The following is a 17,572-nucleotide window of genomic DNA, read 5'->3' on the forward strand; positions in this document are numbered from 1 at the left end:
CCGCAATAAGGAATACAAGTTTGAGTAGCTCAAGTTCGGCTCATTACATACTACTTCTAGTTAATCTTTATTTTTAAGTTAAAGTGAAAATCTAAAAAAAAAAATATGAAGTAATTAATTGTGCCTTCCTTTAAACTATTTACCCACATAATCGAGCAAAGTTTCACCAAGCCACACGTTTATTATTCAACTTTGAATTTGGACTTGTGCCTTAAGAGAAGTCATGATAAAAGAAAGAGTTATTGCCATTGGCCACAGTGTATGGTTCAAATCTATAGGTAATAATTCGGATAATCCACCAGGGGTGGAAAATTAAAATAAAAAATGGCGACATCACTCTAGTTCTCACAAAAGGATTCTATTAGAGTGCGTATATTCAATGGCAAGCCATTTTTCAGGTCGAAGTCATTATTTTTCATGAGATCTCGAAAAACGACCTCTAATAATTGGTCATTATGAATTCAAAAATTAACTTCACCAAATTTCAAACCAAATATGATGACAAGATATAACAAAATTGTCTACTGCTGCATGCGCACATCTGGTTTTTATCTGTTTGTTTAAATTCCTATGAAATGGTTAAATGAATTTGACACAATTTAAGTAGCTTTGTCAAGTTTTGACAAAATATTATTTTAGGAAAATTTAAAAAAAACATTTTCTTTCTTGGAAAAAAATAACTCGACTCTTTGATCTTCATTGATGGTTAACGAGTTATAAAAAACAATTTGACTGGGGAAATTGCTCAAATCATGGCTCTTACCCAAATGCAAAGACCAAAGACCAAGAGATACCCCCGGCCTTGATTAAAATATATACTCCTACTCCATAGGTGGGGAGAGGATCCAGTCCAATCTTACCTTCCAATCAGTCTGGTCCAGTTTTAGATAATTTATGGACCCTTTTCAGATTCACAATAAAAATTGAAATTGTTCATTTTTTAGAGCTCATATTATTTTTTTTTGTTGAAAATGTCACTTCATTTCAACACCCCAAGGGAAAAGATTTCATCAGAAATACAAGGAGAGAACCAAAACTACTAAATAATCGAGACACGAATTACTGCTTTAAGCACACAGGCTACAGACTCTAAGACACCCTGCCGAAGCAAACCCACACTACGTGCTGGTATGAGAGACCTGTCAGCGACTCAGAAGTAGAGGCTCCAAAGAACCCCAGCTCAAACCTCGAACAACAAGTGCAATGATGAAATCGACAACCTGCCAAAAAAAAACATAAAAGAAAACAGAATGAAAAAAAAAACGGAACAGCCTCCAACCCACTGAGTTACTGCCCTGGGTTGACTCGCTGAGTCGTCCCACTGAGTCACAACAAAGAGTAACAAAACAGATTTGGAAGCTGTCCGGCTTCTTCCCCGGAATGCAACCAAGCTCCATCGCCAGCCTCCTGCGAAATTCGGAGACTTATTGTGTCGGGGGGCCCAAACCACCCAATGTCATCTCCTCGTTGGCCCAAACATAAACCCTTACCAGAAGAGGGAAACGGCTGGAGGAAGAGGCGACAGAGGCAGAGGAAGAGGCGACGAGTTCTGGCAGGGCTATGGTAAGGCTGGCGGTGGAGATGAAGGTTAGTGGTGGGCAGGGAGGGGGACGGGCGAGGGTGGGGCACGGGGGCGGCAGCCCCACCCCCAAAACACAACACCAAGCCGGAAACTAAAGAAAGGGATGGAGGCTGAGAACAGGCGGTGGGGTGGATGAGGGGTGAGAGAGGAGGCGCGGAGGAGAGAATGGTAGAAAAAAAAGACAAAACCTAACCCTAAGGAGGGGTAGAAGAGGAGACCAGCGGCTCCTAGAGAGAGAGAGAGATCAGGTGGCTCTCTCTATAAATTTTTTTAGAGCTCATTGATAACATTGATTACGCCAAAAATCAAGTTGATTGAATATCGTTCGACATGATATCAAAATGCATTGATCTTAAGTAATTGTGTCAAATGAGGTGCAATCCAGTGTTGCAAACTTTTTTTTCTTACAAACTTAATGTATTTCGAAATCATATCAAATGATATCCAATCAACGTGATTTTTGGTGTAATCAATATTCTCAACGAGCTATAAAAAGTGAACGGTTCCATTCATTGTTGTGGGTTTGAGAAGGGCTCACAAATGGTTCAAACTAAACCGGATAGGTTGGAAGGAACTAGATGAGATCCTCCTCGTAGGTGGTAGTGGAGTTGGTTCAGTTTTGGGCCAGGAAGGGCCCACAGCAATGGTTAGAATCGTTCACTTTACCGAGCTTGCTGAGAACATTTACCACGCAAAAAATCACTTGATCCGAAACCATTAGATATGAATTCGAAATGCATTAATTTTGTAAAAAAATAAGTGTGCAAATGCAACACTGGATTACAACACATATAACACAATTATATAAAGCTTAATGCATTTCTAAATCATGTCAAATAGTTTCCGATCGACATCATTTTTTGACGTGCTTAATGTTCTCGGCAAACTCTAAAAAATGAACAATTTTGATCATTGTTATGGATCCAAAAAGGGCCCCAAAGTAGCCAAAAACTGGACCCAATTGGAACAAAAGGAACTGGATCTGCGTCCGCCGATAGTACATTAGTACCCAGATGCTTGCCAAAAAAGCACACAAAACAGGCACAAACGTCACCTGGTAGTACCCAGGTGGTGCCCGCTCGGTGCATCCGAAAGCGGGCACCACGTGATATCTTTTCGGCACTTAAATTTTTTCCCACAAACGGGCTCTCGGGTTTTGAACCTAGACTAGATCACGAGAGGCCACGTGGAGGCCTCGCGAGGCGTGGACCCACGCTGACATGGCACATCGAGTGCGAGACTTTTTAGAGAGAAAAGACGAGAGGGAGGTTTTTTTTTTTTTGAACAGAGAGAGGGAGTTCAAACAAAGGAAAGTTTTAGGCAAGTTTTAGAGAGAGAGAGAGAGATAGAGAGAGAGAAATATAGAAAAAAAAGATATAGAGCGAGAAACAAGGCGCGGAGAGGCCGTCCAAAATCAGTCAAGACACAGAAGAGAGAGAAAAGAGAAAAGAGAGAGAAACAGAAATACATATAGAGAGAGAGAGATAGAGAGAGAGCTGCTTGTTCTCTCTCCTCCTTGCGCGTCTCCTCCTTTATTAGGGCATCAAAACAACTCCACACTCCCTCAAGCAATCCAATTAGGTAATAGAAATCAGTTTAGGAAAACAAATACACAGCAGCAAAATCTTGCAGATCAGCACAAAAAAAGAAGAAAAATCCAGCAGATTTTTTCCAAATAAAAATATATCCAGATCTTGCTGCTGCCAAAATTTATCCACCGTCGATTCACTCCGATCGACCAGTTCGTTATCCAGATTCGTCCGTCACAAACTGTTTACGTAAATTACCTTTTCAGCTTCCATTCGTTTTCGCATTCTAAAAAAAAAGTCTCTTCTTAGGGTTTGTGGGGGGTATTGAGCGTGTGGATCCTTCTGGATTGTTATCCGGAAGGATTTGGATCTGGATGAGATTATCTCTGGAGGTGTTTGAAAATCGCATAGGAAAACGATGAAATGGGTATCATTGCTTAAGGACTTCAAAGAAAGGGTCGGTCTGTCCCAGCCTCCGTCCGTTGAATCCTCTCTGTCTTCGGCTTCCTCCTCGTCCGCTCGAGATAGCAATGCCACCACTTCGACTGTGCAGGAGGTCGCGGCGTCATCGCCTTCTAGGTTTGTCGTTTCTGTCCGAGAATCCACTGTTTAGTTGTGGTTTTTGTTTGTGCATTAGTCTTTGACCTGCTCAAGTTTATGCTGCACATATAGTTTTTCAATAAGATTGTTATTAGTATTAGTTGGCTTGATACTCTTCTTTGGAGATCGCCAAAAGGAGATGTCCTGAATATTGGTACTTACAGAGTTTGAATGAAGAGTCTATTGGTTCAGTGATTTTCCACTTTTCTTCAGTAAATCTGGAAGCTTCTAAGCATTGATGGGTGGCAACTAGATTTTACCACCCCAGAGCTTCAATTAGAAACCCAAGGAGCTTCGCAGTTAGGTTGCATTATCATGTGGCTTCTCATGCTACCTGGGGCTGGGTTATGGGAAAGTGGCACTTTGGACACATTCTCTTCTTAATGCACCTTTTTTAATTTCACATGTACTTTAGCTTCTCATGCTACCTGGGGCTGGGTTATGGGACGGTCAAAGCTTCATTAAAGAGTTGCAAATCAAATTAGAGGGACCAGAGACCTGGAAAATAAGTCGAACAGTCTACATACTTTAGCTGTGGGAAGGATTATGTAGTCTAACCGTGATGCAAGAGGGGTAGGTGGGTACTACTTCCTATTTATTTAAGGTAAGCACATGTTAGGAAGTTAGGAACTAACGCACATCTGTGCGCTGTGATTTGAGTAGGGCTGATAAATGAACCAAACTACTTGAGTTTGAGCCCGCATTTGACTTGTTAAAAGCTCGTTCAAGATGGTTGGTAATCAAAATAAATCAAGCTGGAACAATTATTTAAGCTTGTTAAGCTATCAACCAAGCTTGAACAAGCTACTATTCGTCTCGTTAAGCTTACGTTGTGCAAAAAATTCAAGCTATTGGAGAACAATTCATGATTGGCTCGATGAAAGCTCGTTTGGATTGGTTCACTTGATAAATAAGCGGAGCTTGAACATAGTTTTAAAGCTTGTGAAGACCTTAAACCAAGCTTGAACAATACAATGCTTGGCTCATTTAGAAGTCCCAGTTTTGAGGGATCTTGTTAGTTGGTAGTTTCGACGATACTATTCTCTCCATTCATGTATTTCGAAAGCTATAATTAGTGCTAGGTCTCCCTTTCTCACTCTGTTGGATTGACCTAAGGCAGTTTGACCAACGCGTGGCCTTGGCTGACATGCCCAGGCAGTACTTATTGACCTAAGCTTACAGAAATGGAGCCCTACAGCTGCCGCGTTGATAAGGCTGTACGCTTTTCGAATTGGCTGGACTCTTTGCCCCCTGGTGTCAATTTGGCAAGCTTCAAATTGGTGAATTGCTAGCCTCCTAGGCCAATAGAGGATGTTGCAGGTCTTAGGCCTTGGGCGTAGAGGTGGACTACGTAGGTCTCCCTTGAAGGTTGACAAATGTAGGTGGCATTAGTCAAACGACAGGCAAAAGTGAGGAAGTGTCCTCAAAGTGGTCTCACTCGGTCGTTGAAGATACAAAATCACACTGGGGCTATTGTCAGTTTATGTTGAGGGAGCTGCACAGGTTAAGAGAAGCTGGAACTCTGTTTGAGGCCATGTTGATTTAGAGAAAAGGATATGCCACCATGTGGAGTTAAATGGTGGAAACAGTTTACGCCGTCCCTTGTGCTTTGAATATGAGGCTTTCCTGAATGCATTCTCTCTTTGATGCTTGCAGTGAGAATTTGTTTCTTGCTGCTGTCACGGTGTAAGCTTCTATACAATTGATCAAACACATTTAAGACGTTGAAGAACCTTGCTTTAGTACTTGGAATATCATATTTTGGTTACCTTGTTAGAGTGTTTCCGATAGCTTTCATATGCTGGTAATGGCTAATTTGTATTGTTTAATCTCTGTGGTAAAGGATCAGTGGATGACTAAAATAAAATTTGCAATAGTGTGAGTCTTTGACAAGGCTTGCTGGGCAATAGTCAATACTCTCTATTTAAGCATAATCATGAATGGTGTAGCTGTGGGGTCATCAAAATGAAGGAACTACCTTTTGAGTTTTTCCTTCAGAAAACTATTTGAATCTAGGTTTAGTCAACATCAAAAAGTAAAGAAGAAGGCAATTCTTGATCAGAAACAAAAGAAGGGAACATACTATAATCTTCATCCGGTATCAAAATTAACAGAGTTTTAGTGAACAATGTTGTAGGGTGGTTTAGGAAGATACCTTTTTCTGGGTGACCACCCCCATTCAGCTCAATCTTTGATGATTATATTGGCGATGGTCATTGTGGAACTTTATCGGCACTGATATATTTCAGGATTTTCTAATTTGATGCTTGCAAACTGTTTCATTGCAATGAGATTCTTCACTTGTATAATCTTTCTTGTTCAATTTCTTTTACAAAGCAGAGACAAACTTGACTTGGAATTGGACTTCAAGAGACATTGGGAAGAGTTCCGTTCATCAAGTTCTGAAAAGGTAACTGCTTGCAATTTTTCTTTGTTTGCTGGCGTTCCTTGCTTTGCAATATTATTGATAGTAGTAGTACATTTCCATACAGGGTTGTCCGAAAATCATGAGACTAATGGTTTCTCTTTTTCCATGCAGGAGAAAGAAACGGCCTTGAATATGACTGTAGATGTCTTCTGTAGATTAGTAAAGCAGCATGCTAATGTAGCTCAGTTAATTACCATGTACGAAGACAACCTCCTTTTCTAATTTATTGCCTCAAACTTGAAAATTTATGCAATTTCTTAATTCTGAAGATATGCTCCTTGCGGTGGTGCCAATATTTATGCAGGATAATTTCAAATTGTATTACTTGGGGTCATAGTCATAAGACCCTTATATTGTGGAGTTCTTTTGCTGTTTTTGATTGCCCCTTTGTGTTGCTTATAATCACTTTACCTGATTCCTTTTATCACCTGCCTGGAATTGTATTTACAGAAAAATATATGAGAAACATAATCACAGGAGACAGCCAGAATTGGTTAACTTATAGCGGTATTGCGTTACTACATCTACTCTCTTTGGTTTTCGTGTCAGGTTTCAATGCTTAATGCTTCTCTCTTCTGTGTATTTTGTGTACACCATGGTAACTTCTGTAAGGTCCAGATTTTGGAGGATGTGTTCCTCTTTATTCATGGCATGTTTCCAAATGTCATCAGCAATTGGTTGCCACAGTAGCATTGTAGTTTTCTTATTACCTAGTATCTTGTACATTTTACTTGGGGTTCTATATGGGTTTGCATAACTGCAACATATCCCAAAACAAGAACACTGTGGTGGACTGTAAGGATTATAAGTTTGACATCAATTATGATATGATTGTGCCCAGTAATTGTAGAACTTGGTGAATCAGACAATAGGATTATGAGGAAGAGGATTTAATTATTGATGGATAATTGGTTGCCCATAAGCACCAAGTAAACAAATTGATTGTTGGATTGGGCAGAGTGTTCTGTTAATTGCACTGAAAGTTGTTTCGTGGTGATATTTTGGTGTTTTAATTTTTATCCACTTTGTTGCTAACCGGTTTGGGCATCAATTCCCATGATGCCTTGGTTAGTCAATTATTTTTGGCAGATTTGCCTTGCTCTAACTAAATTAAACCTGTATGTGTACCATAAGTTCTCCGTGTTGTTTTGTCGCATTTCAAAAACCTCAAAACCGCGACTCGCAAGTAAAAAAACAAACGAAGTTAAATTTCTGAGCACATTCTGAATATAATTTGCTCCCGTTTCAAAAACTACTACCTCAAATCGTATGGTCATGGAAACACGAAATGCAGCAATCAGACTCCCAAGTGCCAAGATTGTAATATTTCTCTTCTACGAAGTTAAAGCTCTGGCCACAAAGATTGTGTCTGGTGCTATCATTTTTTTTTCCTTCTTGCACCAAGTTGAGATTTTTAGTCTGTTTCTTCATGGTTGCGTGGAATGTGGTTGATATCTACTATACTGGCATATTTATGTCTAAAACATATCAGCATTGCCACTAGACATCTAGAATTTTATTCCTGCATTTTGGTCCGTTTTCTTCTCACATGACTCAGCTGCTTTCTAGAGTTATGACGTCTCATGATAAAACATAATGTCCACATTGAGTTGATTTCCATCTTCTCTTCAAATTGTCTATTGATAATTAGGTAGCCAACTAGGATTGCTGTAGTTGACTCATTTATCATTTGGGTGTGATTTCCATGATGGAAGAATCCTTTCATGCACTGTAACTCTTAGATTGGTGTTATTTAAACTAACACTCTCAGTTTAAGAAAACTTGGAAATGTTTGGTGTTTGCCCCAGAATTTCTCACAGATTTTGGTAATTTGTAACTCTTTTTGATTTACAGGTTAGTTGAAACACATATATTCTCCTTTGTGGTGGGGAGGGCATTTGTAACGGATGTTGAGAAGTTAAAAATTAGTAGCAAATCAAGATCTTTGGATGTTGGGATATTGTTAAGATTTTTCTCAGAAGTCACAAAGGTTTGTCCATTGGATGCTTATGTCCAAATACTGTTGTCTTGTTCTGGTCATTTATTTCTTTTTCTTTGTTTTTCTTTTACAAATTTCTTGCACGTGGTAGTGTGATATATCTGACATGATTTGTTTGTACGTCTCCGCAGGATGGTATCAAGCCTGGCACAAATTTGTTAACTGCTGTGGAAGTCCTTGTATCTGGGGTATATTCGTAAGCTTCATTAGTTTGAATTTACTTAGAAAGTCTTCAAGTTTTGCTTGTTACTTGCTTTTTGTACCATTAAATATTGTGAATTAAAGGTCAGGAAATGAAATCATAGAAGTAGCTAGTTCTATCTTGGAATCTAGATTGCTGCTACTTTATTCACTGCATGAGCTGACTTAGTGATTTCATTCTCTGAGTTATGTAGTTTGACAATCACGAATTTGTATCTTACGAACTTCTAGTGTTCTAATCTCTGAATGATATTATTGTTGCAGCCTATTGATAAACAATCTCTCCTTGACTCTGGGATCTTATGCTGTCTCATCCATATTCTCAGTGCTCTTTTGGGGCCTGATGAGGGGAATCAGAAGCAAAAGGCTTCTACTCAGGACATTCTGCTACTGGCTGAGAAAAATTATGGTGGCGATGTAGTTCAAGTCCGCCGGCTAGAGGTAGTTTTCTTTTCATGCCCACCTGCCTTCTATCTAGAGTGATGGACTAGAATTTGTGTTCTATTATTTATGTTTTTTGGCCAATTTATGCACGTTGGGAGCACTCCCCCCGTATTATCTACTTGTCCTTATGTATGAATATGATTTAGAGTATTTTTGGGTTGATGCCCTATATATGCATCTTGTTGGTGCAAATATTATCGTTCCCAGGGGTTGCGTATAACATTGGTTGTGACCGAGAGTTTTCGTGCTTTTATCTGTCAAACTACTACAGATTTTCGACTTTAGATTTTTATATGTCTGGTTAAGTCACAAGGTCTAAACCGCTACATAGTCGCCGTTCATTTTCAAATGTACTTTTTGCAGCAAAGTTGCCAATGCTGACTTCTCTGGTTTTGTTGAACACTCACTTCTAACCTTGATATACATACATTACATTCTAGTGTGAATGAAGAAAAATTAAGCAAAGCAGAAGAGGAAAAGGCATTCCAAGTTTCAGTTGGGTATTCCAATTTTATGTACCTATTTCTTGACAAATGTTTTGGCTTTATTTCTTGCGGTTCTTCCCGAAGTTGAAAGGCTTGGTCTGGACAGTGTCATGAGAGTTAAATACTCTTACATGTGCCAAAATGGTAAAAAATAATTGAGAAAGCTGCAATGCTTTTGTCGCAAACATTTATATGATGTAGAAAAGATTATTTCAACATGAATCGAGCTGATTTATTCCTTTCTTGGAGAACTTACTTTTGGTGGTGACAGTTGGTTGTGTAAATCTGATCTCTCTCTCTCTCTCTCTCTCTCTCTCTCTCTCTCTCTCTCTCCGCGTGTGTTTTCTTTGTCTGACAGCACGTGGGGGTGAAACATGTTCGGCTTGTGAGGAAGAGTGCTACCTTAGTATCCTTGTGATAAGCATGATTGAGATAAATAAAAGGTTGCTGTTAATAGAAGTATGAGCATTGTTATGTACTGGGTGAGTGAGGAAAGGACCTCTGGATACTCGGGTTATTTTTAACACCAATTCATTCGCAGGTAGAAGGAAGTGTTGTGCATATTATGAAAGCCCTTGCTAACCATCCGTCAGCCGCACAGAGTTTGATCGAGGATAATTCACTTGAGTTACTATTTCAGATGGTTGCAAATGGATCTTTGCTTGTTTTCTCTCAATATAAGGAAGGCCTCATCCCATTGCACACCATTCAGCTTCACAGACACGCAATGCAGGTAAGCATTTAGTCGGATTGAAATGATAGAGCTTGGAGAAACTTTCAGCTCTGTTAAATGCATTTGCTGATTTGCAAATTAGCATCACGGTCTTATTGTTAATTTTGTTCTTGCTCCAGATACTTGGTCTTCTTTTGGTTAATGACAATGGCAGCACAGCCAAGTATATCCGGAAGCATCACCTGGTATGCTATCACATCTTCATTGTACTTATTCACACATGTGGGTATGTCTAACTCCTACACTAATACTGGTCGGTATGGGGTGAGATGCCAAACTGTGGACTTGCTCTGTGTGCTTTCAAAAACAGGCAAGTCCATTTGGGTTGACTCATAGGCCCATGCTAACAAGAATTCACTCCTGTGAAACTGAACTATATCCTGCACATGCATTAAAAGCAAATAAAAGTGTACGGTTGGGAAGGTCTTGCTGTGTCTCTTCTTAGTAGCTGCACAGGTAGGCACAGAAAATGGTGACCGTTGAAGTCCAGAACCTTCACGTTCCGCACATAGTTCTCCATTTTGTAGTTCATCTATGTGCTTGCACTTGTTTTGAAGGATGTGAGGTGGCATGTCAGAGCTTGGCCAGCTGTCAAGCTAACTGTAGATAATTCACATGACCTGCCTCATAATCAGACATGATTTTAATGGGAGAATCTGCATCAGTAGGTGGAGCCTATGTTAAGTTCCATTGACTAAGCGTGTCTGTTTTATGTTTCCAACTGGTTAACGTTGTCGCAACTCTCTGAGGTTTCCTAATGTGTTCATTACTTTCCATCTTTTGCTAATCGGTTATGAAATGATAGTTGTCGTAATTGTGATCATGTACAATCCTACACTCCTGGAATTTCCAAACCGATATGGATCACATTAGATAATTCTTCAGACTAGAACCATTGTAGGATCTTAGTATGGTAACTCAGCTGCAGTATTGTAACTCGATCCATGAGACCTCGATGGTGTTATAATGCTACGACGTACTATGATGTACTTCATCACCTCGAAATGGATTTCTTCTTGGAATAGGATCTCAACATTTACTTTTACTATAGTGCTATTTGTTGGAACTTGAAAAATCTATTTGGTTACAAACTAACAGTTGACCCCATACTGTTCTTGTGCAACTCTTTATAGATGAATTCCTCAAATAGTTTAAAGAGTTTGTTTTATTGCTGTAACTCAAAATGCACTTGCCGTTAAAAAAAAAAAACACTCATAAGTGCACTTGTTTGTAGTTGTTGTGGCTTTTCCATGTCTTGTCTCACAACTTGGATGCTCATATCCTTCGTACTGATTCTCCAATTGTGTCCCTTCATGCTAAAGCTTTTTGGCGTGTGGTTGTTGACCTGTGTTTGTAATGGGATATATTGTCTGAATGCAGATAAAAGTACTCCTCATGGCTGTCAAGGATTTCAATCCTTATAGTGGCGACCCTGCCTATACTATGGGCATTGTGGACTTGCTCCTTGAGTGTGTGGAATTGTCACACAGACCTGGTAAATTGCACAGTAGATCCCTTTTAGGCTTGCTTAAAGTTACTTAATGGTAAAGAGCTGCTCGTTGTAGTTGAAACCTATGTTAATATGAAATGATTTTTATTGATGTGGGGATTGAGATAAGGTGCTGTTCATATAGTAGATTAGGCAGACTGAAATTCTTCTTATTTTCCTATTGCTTACTACTTAGTTTTGAAACTCGAGCTGACATGTTACGATTTGGTTTGTAGAAGCTGGTGGTGTCAGGCTCAGGGAGGATATCCATAATGCTCATGGCTACCAATTTCTTGTGCAGTTTGCATTAGTTCTTTCAAAAAATCCAGTTGTTCAGGCTCCAAACTCTGAGTCTCTCTCTGATCAGACATCCACTTCAGAAAGTTTACATGCTAGTAATGTAGAAAGACAAGATTCAAGAAAAAATCTAGGTGCCACCTCCGAGCAAAGTCTCTCGCCAGCACTTTCTAGGCTTCTTGATGTTCTCGTTAATTTATCTCAAGTGGGTCCTGCTGATTACACAGTATCTGCTGGGTCCAGAGCTTCTCGAAATTCTCATAACAAGCCTAGTGGCCACAGCAGAAGCCGTACACCTTCTTCTGACCGGGTTTCTGATGAAGTTTGGGAAAAAGGTAATGACAAAGTGAAGGACCTAGAGGCTGTCCAGATGTTGCAGGACATATTTCTCAAAGCTGAAAGCAGAGAACTGCAGGCAGAAGTCCTTAATCGAATGTTTAAGATATTCTCAAGTCATCTCGAAAACTACAAGTTGTGTCAGCAGTTACGGACAGTGCCACTCTTGATACTAAATATGGGTGGTTTCCCACCATCTTTGCAAGAGATAATACTGAAAATTCTCGAGTATGCGGTAACTGTTGTGAATTGCGTACCTGACCAAGAATTGCTTTCACTTTGCTGCTTATTGCAGCAACCAATAACGTCAGAACTGAAGCACACCATTCTTTCTTTCTTTGTAAAACTCCTGTCCTTTGATCAACAGTACAAGAAAGTCCTGCGTGAAGTTGGCGTGCTCGAGGTTCTGTTGGATGATCTGAAGCAAAACAAGTTTCTTTTGGGTCCAGATCAACCCCATAGTGACTCAAATCATTTGGAGGGAAAATCCAGCTCAAGCAGCTTCAAAAAGCACTTGGATAGTAAGGACGCCATTATCTCTTCTCCCAAGCTATTGGAATCTGGTTCTGGGAAGTTTCCACTTTTTGAAGTTGAGGGTACAATTGCAGTTGCATGGGATTGTATGGTTTCCTTGTTAAAGAAAGCAGATGCTAATCAAGCTGCCTTCCGTTCAGCAAATGGAGTGACCATCGTTCTTCCTTTTTTGGCATCTAATACTCACCGTGCAGGGGTCCTCCGGGTGTTGTCATGTTTGATCATTGAAGATGCTACACAGGTTTGTTGGCTTTCTAGAGTTCTATTTCCTAAAATACTGCTTGGCGATTTTAATCTGTTAAACCTTTGTTCACAAGTTCTCTCTCTCTCTCTCTCTCTCTCTCTCTCTCTCTCTCTCTCGGGCTGCATAGTTTTTTCAGATTTTCTTTCCTTCTAATAGTATCAATTCTGATTTTATATTTAGACATAGATGATTGTAAGTTTTGAAGATGAGTATACTCGTGCACAGTAAGCGTATGAGTTCTAGAAAGGTCATTGATTTCTTTGTTTACCAGGCTCATCCAGAAGAATTAGGCGCCCTTGTTGAAGTCCTCAAGAGTGAGATGGTTACAAATGTTTCGGGATCTCAATATAGACTCCTAAGTGAAGCGAAATGCGACACTTTTGGAGCAATGTGGCGCATTCTGGGAGTTAATAATTCAGCTCAAAGGGTTTTTGGTGAGGCCACTGGATTTTCTCTTGTACTAACCACACTCCATAGTTTTCAGAGCGATGGAGAGCAAATGAACCAATCTTCCTCAATGGTTTACATTAAGGTCTTAACATACCTTCTGCGTATGGTGACTGCTGGGGTGTGCAATAATTCTGTTAATAGGATGAGGTTGCACATGATCATATCATCCCAAACTTTCTATGATCTTCTATCTGATTCAGGCTTGATTTGTGTTGAGTATGAAAGGCAAGTCATACAGTTAATGTTAGAACTTGCTCTTGAGCTTGTTATTCCACCATTCATGACATCAGAAACTGTGTCATCATCTGATATTGACACTGGATCGGCTGGCTTTATCCTAACAACTCCGGAAGGTTCCTTCATTCCTGATAAAGAGAGGGTGTATAATGCTGGTGCCGTTAGAGTGCTCATACGTTCGTTATTGCTCTTTACACCCAAGGTGCAGTTAGAAGTGCTGAACCTAATCGCGAAGCTTGCTCATGCTGGGTCCTTCAATCAGGAAAATCTCACTTCTGTAGGTATGGAATATATCATTTAGTTTCAATATATTTCCTCTAAAATTTGAACAAGTTTTCTTAGTCTTCGACATTTTCTGTGGGTAGGTTGCGTGGAACTTCTACTGGAGACAATATGCCCATTCCTTTCGGGTTCGTCACTATTGGTTGCCCATGCTTTGAAGATTGTGGAAGTCCTTGGGGCATATAGGTAGAGGTTATGGTTTATTCAAGAGTTATTTTTTTTGTTATGTATTTTCTCAAATGCTTGAAATATGGAAATGAATTGACTCTATTGGTGGCAGGTTGTCAGCATCCGAAGTCCGATTGCTTATTCGATATGTTTTGCAAATGAGACTGATGAGTTCAGGTTGTAGTCTTGTTGATATGATGGAGAAGTTAATTCTTATGGAAGATATAAATTCAGAAAATGTTTCTCTGGCACCATTTGTAGAGATGAACATGAGTAAGATAGGGCATGCTTCTATTCAAGTGTCATTAGGAGAAAGGTCATGGCCTCCTGTTGCTGGTTACTCTTTTGTTTGTTGGTTTCAATTCCGAAATTTCCTGAAAACACAAACAAAGGAATCAGAAGCTTCAAAGGTCGGACCTTCAAAAAAGCGGAGCTCAGCTGGTGGCCTGCACAGTGGGGGACGGGTTCTCCGGATCTTTTCAGTTGGTGCTACAGAGGGAAACTCCTTATATGCTGAACTGTATCTGCAAGAAGATGGTGTCCTTACCATTGCAACAAGCAACTCTTGCTCCTTGTCATTTTCAGGGATAGAACTGGAGGAAGGGAGGTGGCATCACCTTGCTGTTGTACATAGTAAGCCAAATGCTCTGGCTGGACTATTCCAAGCTAGTGTTGCACATGTGTACCTTGATGGAAAGCTAAGACATACTGGGAAACTAGGATATTCTCCTTCTCCATTTGGGAAACCTCTGCAGGTAACCATTGGAACACCAGCTACTTGTGCAAGGGTTAGTGACTTCTCGTGGAAACTCCGATGTTGCTATCTTTTTGAAGAGGTGCTCACATCAGGTTCTATTTGTTTCATGTATATTCTTGGAAGAGGATATAGGGGTCTTTTCCAAGACACAGATCTTTTGCGATTTGTTCCTAACCAGGCTTGCGGAGGAGGCAGTATGGCCATCTTAGATTCTTTGGACACAGACTTGCCTTTAGCCTCTAATGTGCAAAGACCTCAAAGTGCAAGCAAGCAAGGGAGCTCTAAGGTAGATTGCAGCGGAATCGTTTGGGATTTGGAAAGACTAGGGAACCTCTCCCTCCAGCTTTCTGGAAAGAAACTTATATTTGCATTTGATGGAACATGTACAGAAGCTATTCGAGTATCTGGAACCTTTTCTATGCTCAATCTTGTTGATCCAACTTCAGCTGCTGCTTCTCCTATTGGGGGTAATAAAATGTGTATACGTTTTTTTATGACCTATTGGCAATTTCTTCATAGAATTTGGTTGCCCATTTTTCCTTGTGAAGCTTTCATGCTTACCGTCTGACATTTTGCTATAGTTGTTTGTTACAAAAGAGAGAAGTCAAAGTGGGATTTGATTTTCTTTTAACATCACTTATTTTTTGTTTCCCCAGGCATACCACGTTTTGGACGTCTTCATGGGGACATTTACATTTGCAGGCAGTGCGTGATTGGTGACAGTATCCGCCCTGTTGGTGGGATGGCTGTTGTCCTTGCTCTCGTTGAAGCTGCTGAAACCAGGGATATGCTGCACATGGCCTTCACATTACTTGCATGCGCACTACACCAAAACCCACAGAATGTCATAGATATGCACAAATATAGAGGATACCATTTACTAGCTCTCTTTCTGCGTCGTCGAATGCCTTTGTTTGACATGCAGTCACTTGAGATCTTTTTCCAGATTGCTGCATGTGAGGCTTCTTTTTCTGAACCAAGGAAGCTGGAACATTTTCAGAGTATTCCTTCACCTGCTCCGAATATTCAAGAAACCAGCTTTGAGGATCTAAGTTTGTCGAAGCTGCGTGATGAATTTTCTTCAGTTGGATCTCATGGAGATATGGATGATTTTTCTGCTCAGAAAGATTCATTTAGTCATATTTCGGAGCTTGAAAATGCTGACATGCCAGCTGAAACATCAAATTGCATTGTCCTTTCAAATGCTGATATGGTCGAGCATGTCTTGCTGGACTGGACCCTATGGGTTACAGCCCCAGTTTCTGTACAGATTTCACTACTGGGATTTCTTGAGCATCTAGTCTCTATGCACTGGTACAGGAATCATAACCTGACTATTCTGAGGCGAATTAATCTCGTTCAACATTTACTAGTGACTCTGCAGCGGGGTGATGTTGAGATCCCTGTCTTGGAAAAATTGGTTGTACTGCTAGGAGTCATTTTGGAAGATGGTTTTCTGGCTTCTGAACTGGAACACGTGGTGAGGTTTGTGATTATGACATTTGACCCACCAGAACTGGCATCCCGTAATCAAATTATGCGGGAGTCGATGGGCAAGCATGTGATTGTAAGAAATATGTTGCTTGAGATGCTCATTGATTTACAGGTAACTATAAAATCAGAAGAGCCTCTTGAGCAGTGGCATAAGATTGTTTCATCCAAATTGATAACTTATTATCTCGATGAAGCTGTTCATCCTACAAGCATGAGATGGATCATGACTCTACTTGGTGTGTCTCTTGTCTCTTCCCCTACATTTGCACTTAAGTTTCGCACTAGTGGAGGTTATCAGGGTTTGGCACGAGTGCTCCCGAGTTTCTACGATTCCCCTGATATATATTATATACTCTTCTGCCTGATTTTTGGAAAGCCTGTTTATCCGAGACTACCTGAAGTTCGTATGCTGGATTTCCATGCCCTTATGCCCAGCGATGGAAATTATGGGGAGTTGAAATTCATGGAACTATTGGATTCTGTTATTGCTATGGCAAAGTCCACATTTGATAGGTTGTGCATGCAGTCAATGCTTGCCCACCAAACTGGCAATCTCTCCCAAGTTGCTGCTGGCCTAGTGGCGGAGCTTGCAGAAGATAATGCAGATATGGTTGGAGAGCTTCAGGGTGAAGCTCTGATGCATAAGACCTATGCAGCACGCTTAATGGGTGGAGAGGCATCTGCTCCTGCAGCTGCAACTTCAGTCCTAAGATTCATGGTTGATCTGGCAAAAATGTGTCCCCCTTTCTCCGCTGTTTGTAGACGTGCAGAATTTCTTGAAAGCTGTATCGACCTTTATTTTTCCTGCGTGAGGTGAGTTTTTATTCTTTTCTCATCTTGTATGCCTACTGCATCTCTCTCTTTTTTATTTTTTTATTTTGAGCTTTTAACTATGACGGGTATTGTTTGATTTACTTAAAGGCTAAAGAAATGCTCACCCGTACTTTTGTGAAAATTCAAATCTTACAGAGAAGTTATATGGGAAATCCCTCGCAGTACGATGTGCTGATAGTAATTTTGCAATTAACAGCCATATTGAATGGTGTTTCTGTCATGCAGGGCTGCGCATGCAGTGAAGATGGCCAAAGAACTTTCTGTGAAAACAGAAGAGAAGACCCTAAATGATAGTGATGATACTAATAGCTCTCAGAATACATTCTCTAGCTTGCCTCATGAACAGGAACAGTCTGTCAAAACCTCCATAAGCATCGGAAGCTATCCTCAGGGGCAGGTCAGTACAAGTTCTGAGGACATGCCTGTGGCTCTGAAAAATATGCCATGTG

The 17,572-nt window shown here is 40.3% G+C and overlaps 1 protein-coding gene across 2 annotated transcripts in view; it reads left to right on the forward strand.

Moving 5' to 3' along the window:
* Positions 1 to 2,898: 2,898 nt before the first annotated feature.
* Positions 2,899 to 17,572, forward strand: part of LOC131314871 (protein SPIRRIG-like) — a 22,802-nt gene continuing 8,128 nt past the window's right edge. Inside the window, exons 1-15 of one of the 2 annotated variants that reach the window (XM_058343781.1) lie at positions 2,899 to 3,690; positions 6,049 to 6,121; positions 6,251 to 6,336; positions 7,994 to 8,129; positions 8,270 to 8,326; positions 8,604 to 8,780; positions 9,810 to 10,001; positions 10,121 to 10,186; positions 11,382 to 11,496; positions 11,727 to 12,898; positions 13,173 to 13,869; positions 13,954 to 14,056; positions 14,151 to 15,262; positions 15,452 to 17,102; positions 17,349 to 17,572. The exon at positions 17,349 to 17,572 is cut by the window's right edge and continues 2,842 nt beyond it. In XM_058343781.1, the coding sequence (XP_058199764.1) occupies positions 3,530 to 3,690; positions 6,049 to 6,121; positions 6,251 to 6,336; positions 7,994 to 8,129; positions 8,270 to 8,326; positions 8,604 to 8,780; positions 9,810 to 10,001; positions 10,121 to 10,186; positions 11,382 to 11,496; positions 11,727 to 12,898; positions 13,173 to 13,869; positions 13,954 to 14,056; positions 14,151 to 15,262; positions 15,452 to 17,102; positions 17,349 to 17,572 (6,022 nt within the window). In that variant the 5' untranslated portion in view covers positions 2,899 to 3,529. The remainder of the gene's footprint in view (positions 3,691 to 6,048; positions 6,122 to 6,250; positions 6,337 to 7,993; positions 8,130 to 8,269; positions 8,327 to 8,603; positions 8,781 to 9,809; positions 10,002 to 10,120; positions 10,187 to 11,381; positions 11,497 to 11,726; positions 12,899 to 13,172; positions 13,870 to 13,953; positions 14,057 to 14,150; positions 15,263 to 15,451; positions 17,103 to 17,348) is intronic. The other variant, XM_058343782.1, reaches the window with a different exon arrangement.

Source organism: Rhododendron vialii, chromosome 13a (genome assembly GCF_030253575.1).
Source record: "Rhododendron vialii isolate Sample 1 chromosome 13a, ASM3025357v1".
NCBI lineage: Eukaryota > Viridiplantae > Streptophyta > Magnoliopsida > Ericales > Ericaceae > Rhododendron > Rhododendron vialii.